At 38.2% G+C, this 15232-nt stretch overlaps 1 protein-coding gene across 1 annotated transcript in view; it reads right to left on the reverse strand.

Moving 5' to 3' along the window:
• Positions 1 to 619: 619 nt before the first annotated feature.
• The window catches only part of SLC15A5 (solute carrier family 15, member 5), a 136087-nt gene continuing 121474 nt past the window's right edge, over positions 620 to 15232 (reverse strand). The window contains exons 8-9 of the mRNA XM_006888436.1: positions 10750 to 10858; positions 620 to 767 (exon numbers count right to left, since the gene is read on the reverse strand). Coding sequence (XP_006888498.1) covers positions 620 to 767; positions 10750 to 10858 — 257 coding nt within the window. The remainder of the gene's footprint in view (positions 768 to 10749; positions 10859 to 15232) is intronic.

Genomic DNA, 15232 nt, shown 5'->3' on the forward strand with positions numbered 1-15232 from the left:
TGCTGTACAGAGGTAACTTGTGGTTGCTGTGATGCTAAACATTGTGACACTGATGTGTCTAATGCAATAATGGTTACCACAGTGTTTGGTGGAACTCCCTGCTTAAAACGAGGTTGGAAGCAGGAGTGGCATCCACTTCCAAAATAGCCTGCCTCCAGAAAATCTATGAACTTGGAGAAACAATGAAAGTTATACAATTGTTCAGGTCTTTCGTTCATAGGATCATTATGAGTCATCTACAACTCAATGGCACTTAACAACAACAAAAAACCCCCAACAACTATACATACAAACACACACACACACACACAAACACACACGCCCCTTTTGGTGGCAAAGCCACTATAAAAAGTTGTAAATATAAGAAATTATAATTTTCAGTCATGGAAAATTCTCATCTAGATTTTATAATTTGTTTATTGAGTACATAACATACAAATGAAAGAGCACAATAGTTTACTAGAAAGGTTAAAAATAGGTCTTTGTAAATTGAAATAGACATATACTGGGCATAATGCTTTCCCATATATATTGAATTTTGCACCAAAATGCATAAAGCTTTCTACTGAAGGAAACAAAGAATGCTCTGCTCGTAAGACAGGTAGAGTCAAGTACAGTTTCATAAGGCTGTCTCCCAAGGATCAATACTTGAAGAAAATTCCTGTATACTGCCATAAAATTTCAGAGACTTCTCTTGAAGGAGAAGTGTTTCTTCAAGATTACTTCCGCTGATGTCCTGGGCATGAAAATGATTTAGATTACAATATCTGAAAAAAAAGAAAGCAAGCAAGCTTTTCTTAAGGCCAGATGTAGATGACTTGATAAATCATTTGCTTCCCTCCTGTGCTTGTCTACCTTTTATGATGGATCCATAGATACTGGCACAACAGTGATAATTATTTAAGAGCCCTGCTCACAAAGTGGGAGAAAGATGGGTAAGGACAAAAGGAAACTTAGTGCAAATGAGGATGCCTCCTAAGGACCTTTAGATGGCGCTCTTTCATAATGTGCTGTGAATTGATTTTCAATGCTGACAGAGACTGAAACCCTATCAACTTTACAGATTTTATCAAAAGCCAGCCCTCACAAAAGGTTCATCATGGAGATGGGAAAGATTTGGTGTGAAAAATAATGCATACAAACTTTGTAAGTAAACCAGTATAAAATAAAAATTTTATTTAAAAAGAATTCATCATATCCCACCAGGAATTTGGAAATTTGGTTCTGAGACTTTGTTGGGGAAAAAAAATCACTGTGGAAGAAAGCAATAAGTATTTTTTCTAGAATGTGCCCTTGACTTACGGAATATGTTTACCTCTGAAATAGTTTACCTGGGTGTGTTCTAAGTACCAGGCACCATGCTAGGTGTTATGTTCACCATAACTAAATAATCACTACAGTTTTAGAAAGATGAAATCATCTCAACGCCATAGACTTGGAAATTGAAGGTCAAGAGGTTAAACAATTTGTCTAAGGTTCATAAGGACAAATCTTTGACCAAATCTGGAATTCTGGAAACAGAATTCTTTTTCTGCATCTTGAACCTCCCCTCTCCTCTTCTATGGCATGTTGCCACTAAAGATTATTAGTCACTTTTTTGTAAGTAAGTTCTGGGAGTATTTTCAGAAACTTCTGACAGCTTTAGTCACTACTGTATTCCTGGGGCCTAGCCCAGTGCTCTAGTGGCTCAGTCCACATGGAGTTGGGCTGCTAGTCTACAGGCCCAGTCTCTCTGGCAGTTCAAATCCGCCAATGGCTCCACAGGACAAAGACAGGCAATCTCCTCCAGTGTGATTAACAGTTCTGGAAACCTGTTGAAGGATCAGCTATAAGTCTGTTCTGACTAGATCTCAATGAGACGCGTGCCTCACTCAGCAGATGCTCAAGAAATACTGGTTGATTAAAGGAAAATCATGAACTCTAAGTTCAATTTTGTCAGACACACACATAAGCCTGTGGGGTCAGCCATTTATTTTTTATTTGTGAGTACTTCAAAAACCAATTTTACTTTATTTTCCTTTTCAATATATTGCTAAAACAAACGGTGAGCGACATTGAATACTGCCTGAATAACTAGTCATTCATCCCTGATTTTTGTCTGTTTCAATACTTGCTCCAAGTAATGCACAAAAGTTTGCTGAGGTCTCAAACAAAATGTGTACAATGATATCAACTTTGTGTGTTGTAACACCACTGGAGGAACAGTGATATTATATAAAAACAAACTCCCCACTTCTTCACCAAAAACACCTGAAGTTACTCGTTATTTTAGTGTCTAATATTAGATAAGCGAACTCTGGTGGCCTAGTGACAAGAAGCTGCTGTGCTACAATCTTGAAGACAAATGGTTTGAGGCCACCAGCTGCATCGGGGGAGAAGAAGGGTCAATCTCCTTCTGTGTGATTAACTGCCTCTGAAACCCTGACGGAGGGTCAACTGTGGGTCTGTCCCAACTCTACAGTGCTCAACAACAAAAACAATAACAATGATATTGTATAGGGAACTCTGGTGGTACAGTCTGTAAGAAGCTGCACTGCTAACCTAAAAGGCCGTGCCTCTGCTGGTTCAATTCCACCAGAGCTGCGATGGGAGAAGTGTTGTCAATCTCTTCCCTTGTGTTTATAGCATCAGAAACCAGATGGAGGGAGGGTCAAGTATGAGTTGGAACTGACTCAACAACAATGGACTGAAGAGTTTAATGTGGAATACGTTAGTTATTACAGACATATTTTCTCCAATAATTTTCAGCAATGAAAATATATTTCATCTGCCTACCTCTGCCACTCCTGTTTTGTTTCCTAAACCGTGTTTGGAGTGTTGGGTATGATATCCCATCATTACACTATTTTCAGATCTAATTGACTAAGACACCAAAACAGAGAAGGATCCCCGGTGGCATAGTATGTAATAAGTCCAACTGCTAACCAAAAGATAAGTGGTGTAAATTCCACCAGCCACTTCCAGGGAGAAAGATCATAATCTTCTCTAAAGAGTCATGGTCTTGGAAACCTGATCAAGGGTCACTGAGTCTCTATAATCTTGACTGCAGTGGATTTGGCTCTTTTTGGTTTTGAACAGAGACAGAGGCAGGGAACTTCTGTCTTGGCTGTAAGTGTAGCTAAATCTGGGCTGAAACCCAAGGTTAGACAGGAACCCTCAGCTGAGACTTTGACCCTGACAAGATTACTTTCATTCCAGGACTTGCACTGGGATTGCATCATGCTAACAAAAACTTTGTAGTTGGGGGAGGGGGTGCCTCTCAGGTGATACCCCAGACCTACTGCAAAGCATAGGGAAACTGTTTCAAAATGAACCAAAATACTGGGGATTGGAATAAGTTGGGATTGTCCTATAGATTAGCCATTATTTGGTTCTGAGCAAACAAACCTTTGGATTTGGTGAAAATTGTATTGCAGCTGATTGTGTGTTGCAATCAAACACCATTTGATGATGTTGTTATGTGTCACTGAGTCAGAATCGACCCATAGTTAACCTTTCAGCAGGTTTCAGAGACAGCAATTTGCTCAGGAGATTGTCCATCCTTCTTCCACAAAGCAGCTGGTGGATTTGAACCAAATGTCTTTAGGACTGCAGCATAGCTTAGTACCATGAGTTTACCAGAGCTCTTAATAACAAGTTTCAATAATACTGTCACTGGAACACTGTACTTTCATCGGTTTCTTTACACACTTGTTATTTATTAGTCTTTGGTAATGATGATCTGTAAATAATTTACAGATATTCACTTACTGTTTTAGGTTCCATACTCTTTCCTGCCTAACAGGTGTAGTTTGACCCATCTAATTCCAATGTCCAATAAATAGCCAAGGTAATGTATACCATTGCACTAAATGCTGCTTAAGTTCTAGAGGCCAACTTTCTAGATTTTTCTTCCTTGTGATATGTGACACTTACTCTTGCTTTTACATCCAATCTGCTAATGTTAAGAAATTATTAAAGAGCAGATAGAGGGTTCCACTATGGAGTTTAAAGTAACAGAGTATACAAAACAAATAAGTTTGGATCCTTTTTGTATAAACTTGGTCTATTTAACTAACTTTATATTTTAGTATTCTCATTCATAGATTGGTAAAATTTATGTAATGAGAGGGGAAGGGGATTGAATGAGGTTATTTGTGTGTGTCCAGCATCCTGTCTGAGACATAAGTGTGTCCAACATGTGGTAATGCCCTTTCTTTCTGCCAAACAGCACAGGAGAACACCAGCCCCATGTGCAGATGGCAGCCAAGGGGGGATCACAACAGCCCTCTTTCCTCAGACAGAGAATTAGATTCTGGCATCTGTGTGGGGGCCTGTACATTTCAGAGACTGACCTACAGCAGGAGCCTGGGTTGAGTGCTTAGCCGGTACCTGTGTTGAGGACTTAGTAGAAGCTGCTGAAGGAAGGCTAACTTACTTTCAGCCTTGGCTTTGGATTTTGGCAGGCAAAGCCTGAACCCTTTGGCAATACAGGCCTGAGCATGCTTCCCAAGCATGGTATGGGTGATGCAAGAGAGTCAGCTGAGCTTCTGCTTCACACCCCTTTGGATCCTGGGCTTGACCTTTTTGGGTTTGATGAGACCCTTGACAGCCTTGGTTCATTCATCCACGGCCTTGGCTTTGTTGGCCTTCATCTTCTTCAGGCCCTTGTTGTGCTTCTTGGCAAAGTGCATATTCCTCAGGAATGTCAGGTCTATTCCTTTAAGAGACTAACATTATTGTGATCAGGGTTTCTTTTTTAAAAAAATTTTATATTATATTGGTTTGCCTACAAAATTTGTATATACAGCGTTTTACGCTTTCCTTTGTTCACCTTGTGTTTCTTACAATCATTCCCTTTACTTTGGGTTTTATAAAATCAGTCACCATTGAACTATGTCTATCCATGACTGGGGTTTCTTGATGCCGTTTTGGGGGTTGGTTGTGCATGGGGAGGTTCGTTGACTTCCAGTGTCTGCACTACTGCTGCAGTCCCCAGAGTCCCGCTGTCCCTCTCCCCCATCTCTTCTTTGTTGTAGTTGAGAAGCAAGAGCTTAATTTATTTATTTGAGTTGCCTCCCTGCATTGCTTTATCCTTTCACTACTATTTTTTCCTTCAGTTAAACAGAAAATAAAAAATGGGATTTATTTGATATGACTCAGATTTATTGTTAAAGAATTTATTGTTAAAGAAACCCTGCCTCATTAGTCATTTCTCAACTTTGGCTTCTCCAATATCTCACGCTTTGTACCTTTTTAGTCCTTGTTTGCATCCCTACTACCATCCTTCATTTATTTATACGTCATTTGTTTGACAATTAAAGAACATATTTAAATACATAAATTTTAGTACTAAATGTTAGGTCCTGACTGGTAAATCCTATAAACATCCCCAGATGGCTATACTTCCACTAAGCTAGTTAAGTTCTTATTAGACTTGCTTATCTAGTTTCTTGCAAGAATGAGTACAAACTAATTCTTCCCTTGGTGTTTTAGCCATGCTTGCAGCATTAAGTATAGTTCAAGTAGGTGATGGATTTCCCCTTAAACTAAGCATTGTGTATTGTTAGCATTTTCCATGAGCATATGGAGGCCTAGCTGGACAATGAATAAGGATGACAAAAAAAATAACTGATGTCTTTGAGCTGTGGTGTTGGAGAAGAGGTCTGAACATCCCGTGGATAGCAAAGAGAATGAGCAGATATGTCTTGGAGAGGGTGCAGCCGGAGTGCTCTTTGGAGGCAAGAATGATCAGGCTTTAACTCATAGGCTTTGAACATGTTGCTAAGAGGGGTTTTTTCTTGGAGAAGGACATGATGCTGAGAAGGGTTGAGGGTCAGCAAAGGAGAGAAAGACCCTCAACCAGGTAAATTGTCATGGTGACTGCTACAATGGGCTTTTGTGTATCAGGAAGTGTGAGGATGGTGCAAGATAGAACAGGGTTCAGATCTTTTGTTCATAGGGTTGCTATGAATTGTACTTGACTCAACAACACCTAACAACAACAACAAAAACAACAACAGCAATGGTGGCGTAGTGGCAAGAAGCTATGCTGCAATCCTAACGGTATGCAGTTCGAATCACTAGCTGCTCTGCTGGAGAAGGACAGGCAATCTCCTCCCATGTGATTCATTGCCTCTGAACACCCCCTGGAGGGTCAGCTATGGGTTGGTTCCACCTTGACAGCTCACAACAACAATGCAATTCTTAAGTTTACTACATATTGAAGATTGATTGTGTAAGGGCAAGAAATAGCTGCTTCTAAGCACCTTTAGTGGAAAATTCCCAGTCAGCTGCCACTGGATCCTTGCAGCTGCTCTCACCTGCTCTCTGCCGCCTCAGTAAGTTTTCTGTGCCAATAAACTAAAACTGATGACTTTAAGTCTGTCTCTGGGTCCATTTTCCACTCTCTCTTTGAATATGAACCTTGAAGGAGTTTCCCTTTGGGGAACAAAACTCAACAGGTACATATAGACAAGAACTTATTTTTGCTCAACTTTATTTCTCTATTGCTTCAACAGTCCTTAACATGCATGTTGAATGACTGAATGAGGAAATTCATAAGCTAGCAAATTACAATGCTACATCTACCTGAAGTAAACCTGTAACACTGAGCATCTTTCCCATGCCTTTAGGGAAAGAGTAAAAGGAAATAAGAAAAAGCACAAAATACAGCTGTTCTTATTATTGTTAGGTGTTGCTGAGTTAAGTTTTGACTCATAGCAACCACATGTGACAGAGTAGCACTGCCGCATGGTTTCTGCAGGTCGTAATCTTTTTTTTATTATTAAAATTTTATTACGACTTGAGCAAGTGTTAACATAGCAGATTGGTATTCCATTCAGCCCTGGTCATAGAAAAGTTAAGTGGCTGGCAGCCAATCAAAAGGTTGGTGGTTTGAGACAACCCAATGGCTCCATGAGAGAAAGACCTGGCAATCTGCTACCATAAAGATTATAGCCAAGAGAATCCTATGAGGCAATTCTACACTATGCCATGCCGTCGTTATGAGGTGAGAATTGACTCAGTAACACTTAACAGCAATAACAATAAGCTATTGGGTTTATATAGCTGGCAATTACAAAATACTACAATTATCATTAAGCTATTAAAGAGAACAAATTGTGAAGTAGTATGATAGTTGAGGTTTTATTCTTTTTCTTCTTTTGGTATACTGTTGAAACATCCAATAATATGGTTGTTATTCCAAATAATGATATAAATTATTATAGCTATAATTTAAGTTGCAGAATGATTAGATTAAATAACCACATTATAACACTAAACATCTAACGAGAGATCAGAAAAGGTATTTTTACTAAAGTTAAGATGAACATAAACAGAAGTATCACCGTTCTTTCCACCATGCCTATTCTAAAATTAGATAGACTCATAGGTGTCTCAGGATGAAAGTAGATGATGATAGATGTAGGAACAATAACTCACCATAGTTCCTGGTTTAGTTTTTTAGATTCCAAATTTCTGTTTAAAAAAGAGGCATAATTTTTGCAGCAGCAAAAAACATGATTTGGTATATCAATTGCTGTAGACTTGTCTTGCTGGCCAGTGAAAGAGAAGACCCACAACAAGACGAACTGACATAGAGCTAACCTTTTGGTTAGCAGCCCAATTCTTACCCAATACACAGTCAGGGTGTATCCAACTCAATGGTCCTTCTGGTCCTGCATGGTTGATTTTTCTATGGGCTAAGAATTTCCTAGTGTTATTGCTCACCTTGTGGATCTATCTATTGTTTGGCTACAAGTTGTGCCCCACAGGGTGAGTTCACTTCCAGGATCTAAGGAGGATTAAAGACACTAGTCTCTATAAGACCTATAAGTCTGGTTACTTCTGTGATCCTGGGTTCTCTTCTACATTTATCCCTGACTCCATCAAGAACTACATTGTGCCCATTTTTCAATTGGATTATTTCCCTTTATCTTGTTGTGGTGCTGTAATCTTCATGGGAATATATTTCCAAGTCTTTCTCCTATAGAATCTTTTGGATAGGTTCCAATGTTAACCATTTGGTGAGTAGTGAAATGATTAACAGTTGCAGTATTATGCTGTCTTGTTTTTGGATGACTTCCTGTTACTACCACTCATAGACATTCTAGAAACAATTTTTGTTGTTGTGTACTATTGAGTCAGAGGATTGGTTCTGACTCAATCATACACAAAACCAATGACAACATGAGTTGTACATGACTCAAAGGCACCTAACAACAACAATATTGGAACATCTTGGTAATGGGAAAAAAAATACAGAATGGATCTCTTCCAGTCAGTTGATCAAACACTTGCTTCTAAATTCCTTGGCATAGACTAGTAAGCACGTCCAGGGCTACATTTGTTTGTTTAGCTATATCAGTTTGCATTCCATCAATCCCTCTGGCCTTAGTTAGAAGTGTTAGAGAACTAAAAGGAAAGAACACTTGGAATTTCTCAAGCTGAAAGAACTGAAGGACAAATTCAAGCCTCAAGTTGCAATAATGAAAGATTCTATGGGCAAAATCTTGAAAGATGCAGGACACATCAAAAGAAGATAGAAGGAGTACACAAAGTCACTGCACCAAAAAGGAGTGTGGTAAGAATCTGCACTGTAATCCTTAAGGCCTGCAGCTCGAATCGAATCTGCCAGCTACATCCTGGGAGAAGGATGGGCAATCTCCTCCCGTGCAATTACTGCCTCTGAAAACTTGCTGGAGAGTCAGCTATGGATTGGTTCTGACACAATGGTAAACAACATAAAACATTCCAGTAAGTGGCATACGGTCAAGAACTAATGATAATGAAGGGAGTTCAAGCACCACTGAGGCATTGACAAAAAATAAGTCTCTGTTCTTAAGCAAAGTAAAAGACCATTATTATTATTGTTGTTGTTGTTAAAAAAAATTGAGCATCTATTTATTTTCACAACAACTTACGAAGTGGTCATTATTTTTGTTTTTATTTCCATTTAAAAATTGTAGAAACGGAGGCTTAATATGCGTGAACACCTTATCCAATTATCAAGCTGTCATTTGAACAGTAGATAAACTGTGAAGCATGATTCAGCTGGATTGACTCTGGAAATCACCTTTTAAAACACTGCATGGATGGCAAGGGTCAAATCTTATGATGGGAGCAAAAGAAGAAGCTGAGAGGGAGTCGAGTTTTATGAGAGGTAGGCAATAGATGGAATAAAAGGAAGTTCTTTCAGCTTCACTTCTCACTGTCCTTTCTGTTTTTGGAGACTCTAGGGACATTCCTTTAGGTCTTTCTGTAAGATTGTCTCCTTTCCTAATTTGGTTTTCCATTTAAGAATGTAAAGAACAGTGTGAAGGAAGTTATATATTATAGAGAATGGATTTGGTACCTTATTCATTTTGAAAGGTAAGAAATGTAAATAAATTCAGGGAATGAAAAGTTTTCATTTTCTCACTAATGTTCTGCCTTGCTTAGTGGTTATTTAGGTTCCACTGTCTTACAGAACTGCATAATTTCCACTATGAGTGAGTCCACTAGGACTCATTGCTGTTGAGTCAATTTTGAATCCTGGTAACTTTCCATCAGTTTCTGAAGCTATAAATCTTCATGACAGGAGACTTCCTTATTTTTCTCTGGACGAGTGGCTAGTGGGCTTGAACTGCCAACCTTTCAGTTAGAAACACAACCCTTAACCTACTAAACTTCCAGGGTTTCTCACAGGAAGAGCATAGGTGGCATGAATCATTTACTGTCTTTTTTCCAGTACCCTATGGTAACTAACATATGGTTGATGTTCCAAAAGAAATGTGTTAGATAAAAGCAAGAATGATTCAGACAAGAGAGAAGTAACTATGTGTTGGATAACATGACTAAATGGACAAATAAATGCAAACAAAACCAAACCCACTGCCATTGGATTGGTTCTTATTTATAACTTCCCTCCATCGAATTTCTGAGACTGTAAATTTTTATGGAAGGAATATGCTTCTTAGAAGAGCTGCTGGACTTGAAGAGCAGGATAGCATTGTCTAGCAGTACAGTTCCTAAACACTTCCCCATTAGAACTCCTAAATAGATACAGGGTGTCATGTGCCATTGAATCAGAACTGACCTATTAAAAAAAATCTGTCTAATTCTACAATGAGGTAGACATTGTGCTTGGTCTTTAGCAAAAATTTTATCATATCAAAAAATTTACAGAAGGGTAACATTGCAGTATTTATTTTACATATTAGAAAGCAGAGGCTCAGAGAGGTTAGACAGTTTACTCACAGGTACACAGCGGTCCAAGAAACCATTAGTAAAAGAGAGATGGGCTGGCGATTGATTGATGGTAGAAGATACACATTAAGCCCCTTAATGGTCTCAGGTGACTAGCTAAGGGATTTTGCACAGTTTCTTTTTGACCTTGAAATGACAACTGTGTATTTAAAGGCCTAAATGAGATCCAAATCTTAAGCATCATTAAATTCTTAGCTATTTGTTTAATGATATTTTCTTTTAATGATAATGACTTACTCTTATTATCAATGTGGATATTTCTAATTTTAAAGTGGCAATAATTTAGAGAAGAAAGTTTGTTTTAAAATATGCTTTACTTTTTAATAAAAAACTTATTAGGAGGATCTGTGGAAAAGTACGTTCAAAATAGCAGATTTTTCTTTAAATAATTTTTAAAATTTCTCTTATATGTTAATTTGTTTATCCATGCTATACTGGATTCTCATTGGCTTGGTGGTAGTTCCTAGACTAATATTTCATGGACTTAGATATTTTTAATTTTATCACACACTTACTTACCTTTGCGATATACACCAGAATCCCAGGACGTTCAACAACGTTAATGATGCCAGCAAGAAGAAGAAGCTTTCTAAATTGCCTTTGTTTAATATGTTTGGGAACCAATTGCCTGTTTGGAACAAATGTAATTGTTATTCAACTGCAGAGATGTAAATTTCTGTGAATATTTAATCATTCCACAATTCGTAGCGCTTTATTTGCTTCAGTGATAGCTACAAAGCAACAAAGCTCATCTGACTTCTTTGCCAAAATTCACTTAATTCTGTAATTAGCAGGAAAACGATAAACAACCTAAAGATTGTCAATATGCTGAAAGTCAAACTCCTCAAATATATATAATACAGTTTAAGTGCCTCAAGGACTGGGTTCTAAAGGTAATCCTAATCATGGTATTAATTTTCCAGAACCATGATTGTCACATTCAGCCTTATATTTCTAGAATCTAGAACAAAGCCTGGCACATAGAAATTGTTCAATAAATATGTACTGAAGAAATGAAAAATGTTTGCTATAACCAGATAGTCTGTCTTATCTGCTAATTTTAAGTTTACTGTGATAATACATATAATTGAAAGATATTATATTAATTTGATAACCAAAATCTATCTGATCCTTGGAGAAGGACATCATATTTGTAAGGGTAGAGGGACAGTGCAGGAGAGGAAGACCCCAGATGAGATGGATTGATACAATAACTGGGGCAACGGGAGCTGGTGTAAGAGTCAGTGAGACTGGTTCAGGACAAAGCAGGCTTCAGAGCTGCTGTACATAGGGTCGCTATGGGTCACAGGTGACTTGATGGAGCATAACAACAATAACAACAACAACAGCAAAATCTATCCAGTGTTAATTTATTATAAAGTCAAATATGCTATTGGTCAAATTATATCCAATTTCCAAATTACTTGGGTATTGTCTTTTGACCTGGTAGGTAATGCTTTCACACTAATACTCTGGTTTAAGGAAATTTCACTTTGTAGCAATATCATAGTATTTTCACTTGATTCCTATGCATCTGAAAGTTACGCAATGAATAAGGATGACCAAAAATTCAATGTCTTTAAATTGTGGTGTTGAAGAGTGCTGAATATCCCATGGACTACTAAAAGAACAGGTAAGTCTTTGTTCTTTGAAGGGCAATCAGGGCTTTCCTGAGAGGCAAGGATGGTGAAACTTTGTCTCACTTATTTTGGGCATGTTATCAGGAGGGACCAGTTCTTAGAAAGATGGAGGATCAGAAAAATAGAGGAAGACTCCCAATGCAATGGATTGGCACAATGACTATAACAATGTCCGAAGAATATCAGAGATGGTGAGGATGGTGCAGTATAGAGTAAGGTTTGAATTTGTTGTTCAAAGTCAGAATGGGCAACTTAGTATGACAACAATCTAATAGTAATTAAGTGAAACTATTCAGGATTCAAGGCAATTGCTTCCTTTGTTCCAAAATGTTGAAGTTTATCTTCACTGTAATTACTTATGCTTGTGTGTGTGTGAGAATATGTACATTTTTCATCATTGGGCTTGAGATGATCAAGAAGATAAAGATTGTCACCACTTGACCAGTTGGCAGCACCATGATAGAGAAGAGACTGAGGTTGTTAACAATTACAGCTTGCTCATCTCCACAGTCAACACTTTTGGCACCAACAGTCAGGAAATCAAAAGATGAATTGCCCTGAGAAAATCTGCTGTCAGGGACTTTTCCAGAGTACCGAGAAGCAATGATGTCATTCTTTGACAAAGGTGTGTCTGCCTGATTCAGGCCATGGTCTTCATAATTACTTGCTATGCATCAAAGAGCTGGACAATGACTAAGAATAACAGAAGAAGAATTGATGCCTTTGAGTTGTGGTGCTGGAAAAGAGTCTTGATCATACCATGGACTGCTAAGAAAACAAATCATTGTGTTTTGGAGAGGGTGAAGCCAAGTTTCTTCTTGGAGGCTAGGGTTTTGAAGCTCCGTCTCACATGCTTTGGACATATGCCCAGAAGGGACTGGCCCTTGGTGAAGGATATTATGCTTGGAAGGGTGGAGGAACAGCTCAGGAGAAGAAGACCCCGGGTGAGATGGATTGATACTGTAATTGGGGCCATGGGAATTGGTGTGTTGGAATCAGTGAGACTGGCTCAGGACAGAGGCCGGCTTCAGTGCTGTTGTATATAGGGACTCTGTGACTCTGTGAATTGAAGGTGACTAGATGGCACTTAACAACAACAACAACATACTATATTAACTATATTATTTTAGAGAGAGTTCTGGTGGTGTAGCCCATAGTGAATTGCACGGCTAACCCAAAAGCCACACTTCTCTGGCATTTTGAAACCACTAGCAGATCCTGGAGAGAAAGATGGGCAATCTCTTCTCATACTATTTCCAATCTTGGAAACCCTATGAAGGGGAAGCGATGTTCTAGTGCTTTTCAAATTATTTTCATGGACCTATTATTACAGAAGTTATGGCCAGTCCTCCTTCTTACTCTGTAAGATATGCTGAAACCTGTCCACCATGGGTAAGTCTGCTACCGTTTGAAATGCTTTCACCATCACAGCAACACAAGTCATCATAGAACAGCAATCTGACAAATGTTTATAATAAATTAGAGATAGTATTGAGTTAAATGAGAATCCCAGAACACTTAATTGTGCTGTACAGAGACCAAGAGACAGTTGTTCAAACAAAATAAAGAAACATTTTATGGTTTAAAATCAGAAAAGGTGGGTATTAGGGGTATAAATTTTTCTATCTATTCAATCTTTATGCTGATAAAATTATTCAAAGCACTAGTCTATATGAAGCAGAATATGGCATCAGGATTGGAGGAAGAGTCATCAACAACCTTCATTATGCAGATTGCATAACTTCCCTTGCAAAATGAAGAAGACTTGAAGTACTTTATGGAGAATATCAAATACTGTAACCTTCAACATGAATTATACCTCAACATCAAGAAAACAAAGTCTTCACAACTAGACCAATAGGCAACACCACGATAGATGAAGCAAAGATTTAAATTTTCAAAAATTTCATTTCACTTGAATCCATACTCAAGACCCAGTTAAAAAACTTAGAGTCTTGCTTTGGACAAATCTGCTGTCAAGAACCTCTGTAACTGCTGAAGAATAAGGATGTCAGGTTAAAGACTAGGGGGAGTCTTGCCTAAGCCATATGTTTGCAGTTGGTTCATATATATGTGAAAGTTGAGCAATGAATACAGAAGAGAAAAAAGCAATAAATGCCTTTGACTTGTGATTTTGGTGAAGAGTGTTGAAGATCCTGTGGACAGCCAAAAGAGCAAACATCTGTCCTGGAGAAGTGCAGCCACAATGATCCTTGGAAACAAGCATGGTGAAACTTGGTCTCATATATTTTGGATACATTGTCAGGAAGACTGATGGTGCTTGGCAAAGGAGAGCGTCAGCATAAGAAATGAAGATCCTTTATACTACTTCCCAGTGAGATATGTCTACAGTGGGCTCGAGCATATCAGAGATCTTGAGAATAGAACAGGTTTGGGCAAGGTTTTGATCTTCTGTTCATACGAGTCACAGCTGATTTGATGGCACCTCCCAACCACCTACCCATTGCTATTAAGTTGATTTCAATTCATATAGATCAGGATAGTGTTTGCAAATATTAATCTTTATGGAAACAGACTGCCATGTCTTTCGTTCACAGAGCAGCTAGTGAGTTCAAACAACTAATATTCTAGTTAGCAGTTAAGAGCATAACCATTGTGCTACCAAGGCTCCTTATGCTTCATACATAATGCTTATCTTCATGCAATATTTTAAATGTAGCAATGAGATCTAGTATTACTAAACATTTTGCATAGAGTATTTTAGAATGTTTTAAAGATTATTTAAAGAGAAAAAGCTATCCTCACCAAAAAAAAGGGTACAAATAAATGCAGTTCTAAATGGCTAGAATATTTTTTACAATATTATATGTCAAAGGACAGGAACTATTCATCTTTAAATGGTCAGATGCCAAAGTTTCATTCTTTGCCTTTTCGTATGCACATTCTGCACAATGAGTGGGAAAGAGAAGCAAAGGACCGGAGCAGTCTGTTTATGTAAGCAGGACGGATCTTCAGTGCCAATCTTTGGCACATGGGTTGTGGGTTGCTTTCTGAACTAGAAAATGGTTCTTGGCCTCTCCTTTGACTGTGAATACTTCTAAATGGGATTTGAATTAAATGTTCTGGTCAAGGTTGATAGTCAGCAAGTGCATACGTGTGACAGTTGTGATTAATTGTGCCACTTCCTATTTAAAGCTGTTCTCTTCTGTCATTTAACTTCCCAATGACCATGATTATGGATCAACCATGAAAATTAGCTATGTCCATTATAGCCTTGGGTCTGTAAATGAAAGCTGGTACTGAGTTTAAAGCTATTTTGTTTCACTTCTCCATTTTATAAATGTGTGTTCTATCACAAAGGGAATTCATGGTTCATTATTATATTGACATGAGACTTTGGT

The sequence above is a fragment of the Elephantulus edwardii genome, unplaced genomic scaffold, assembly GCF_000299155.1.
Source record: "Elephantulus edwardii isolate Elephantulus edwardi_28Jun2011 unplaced genomic scaffold, EleEdw1.0 scaffold00067, whole genome shotgun sequence".
NCBI classification, from domain to species: Eukaryota; Metazoa; Chordata; class Mammalia; order Macroscelidea; family Macroscelididae; genus Elephantulus; species Elephantulus edwardii.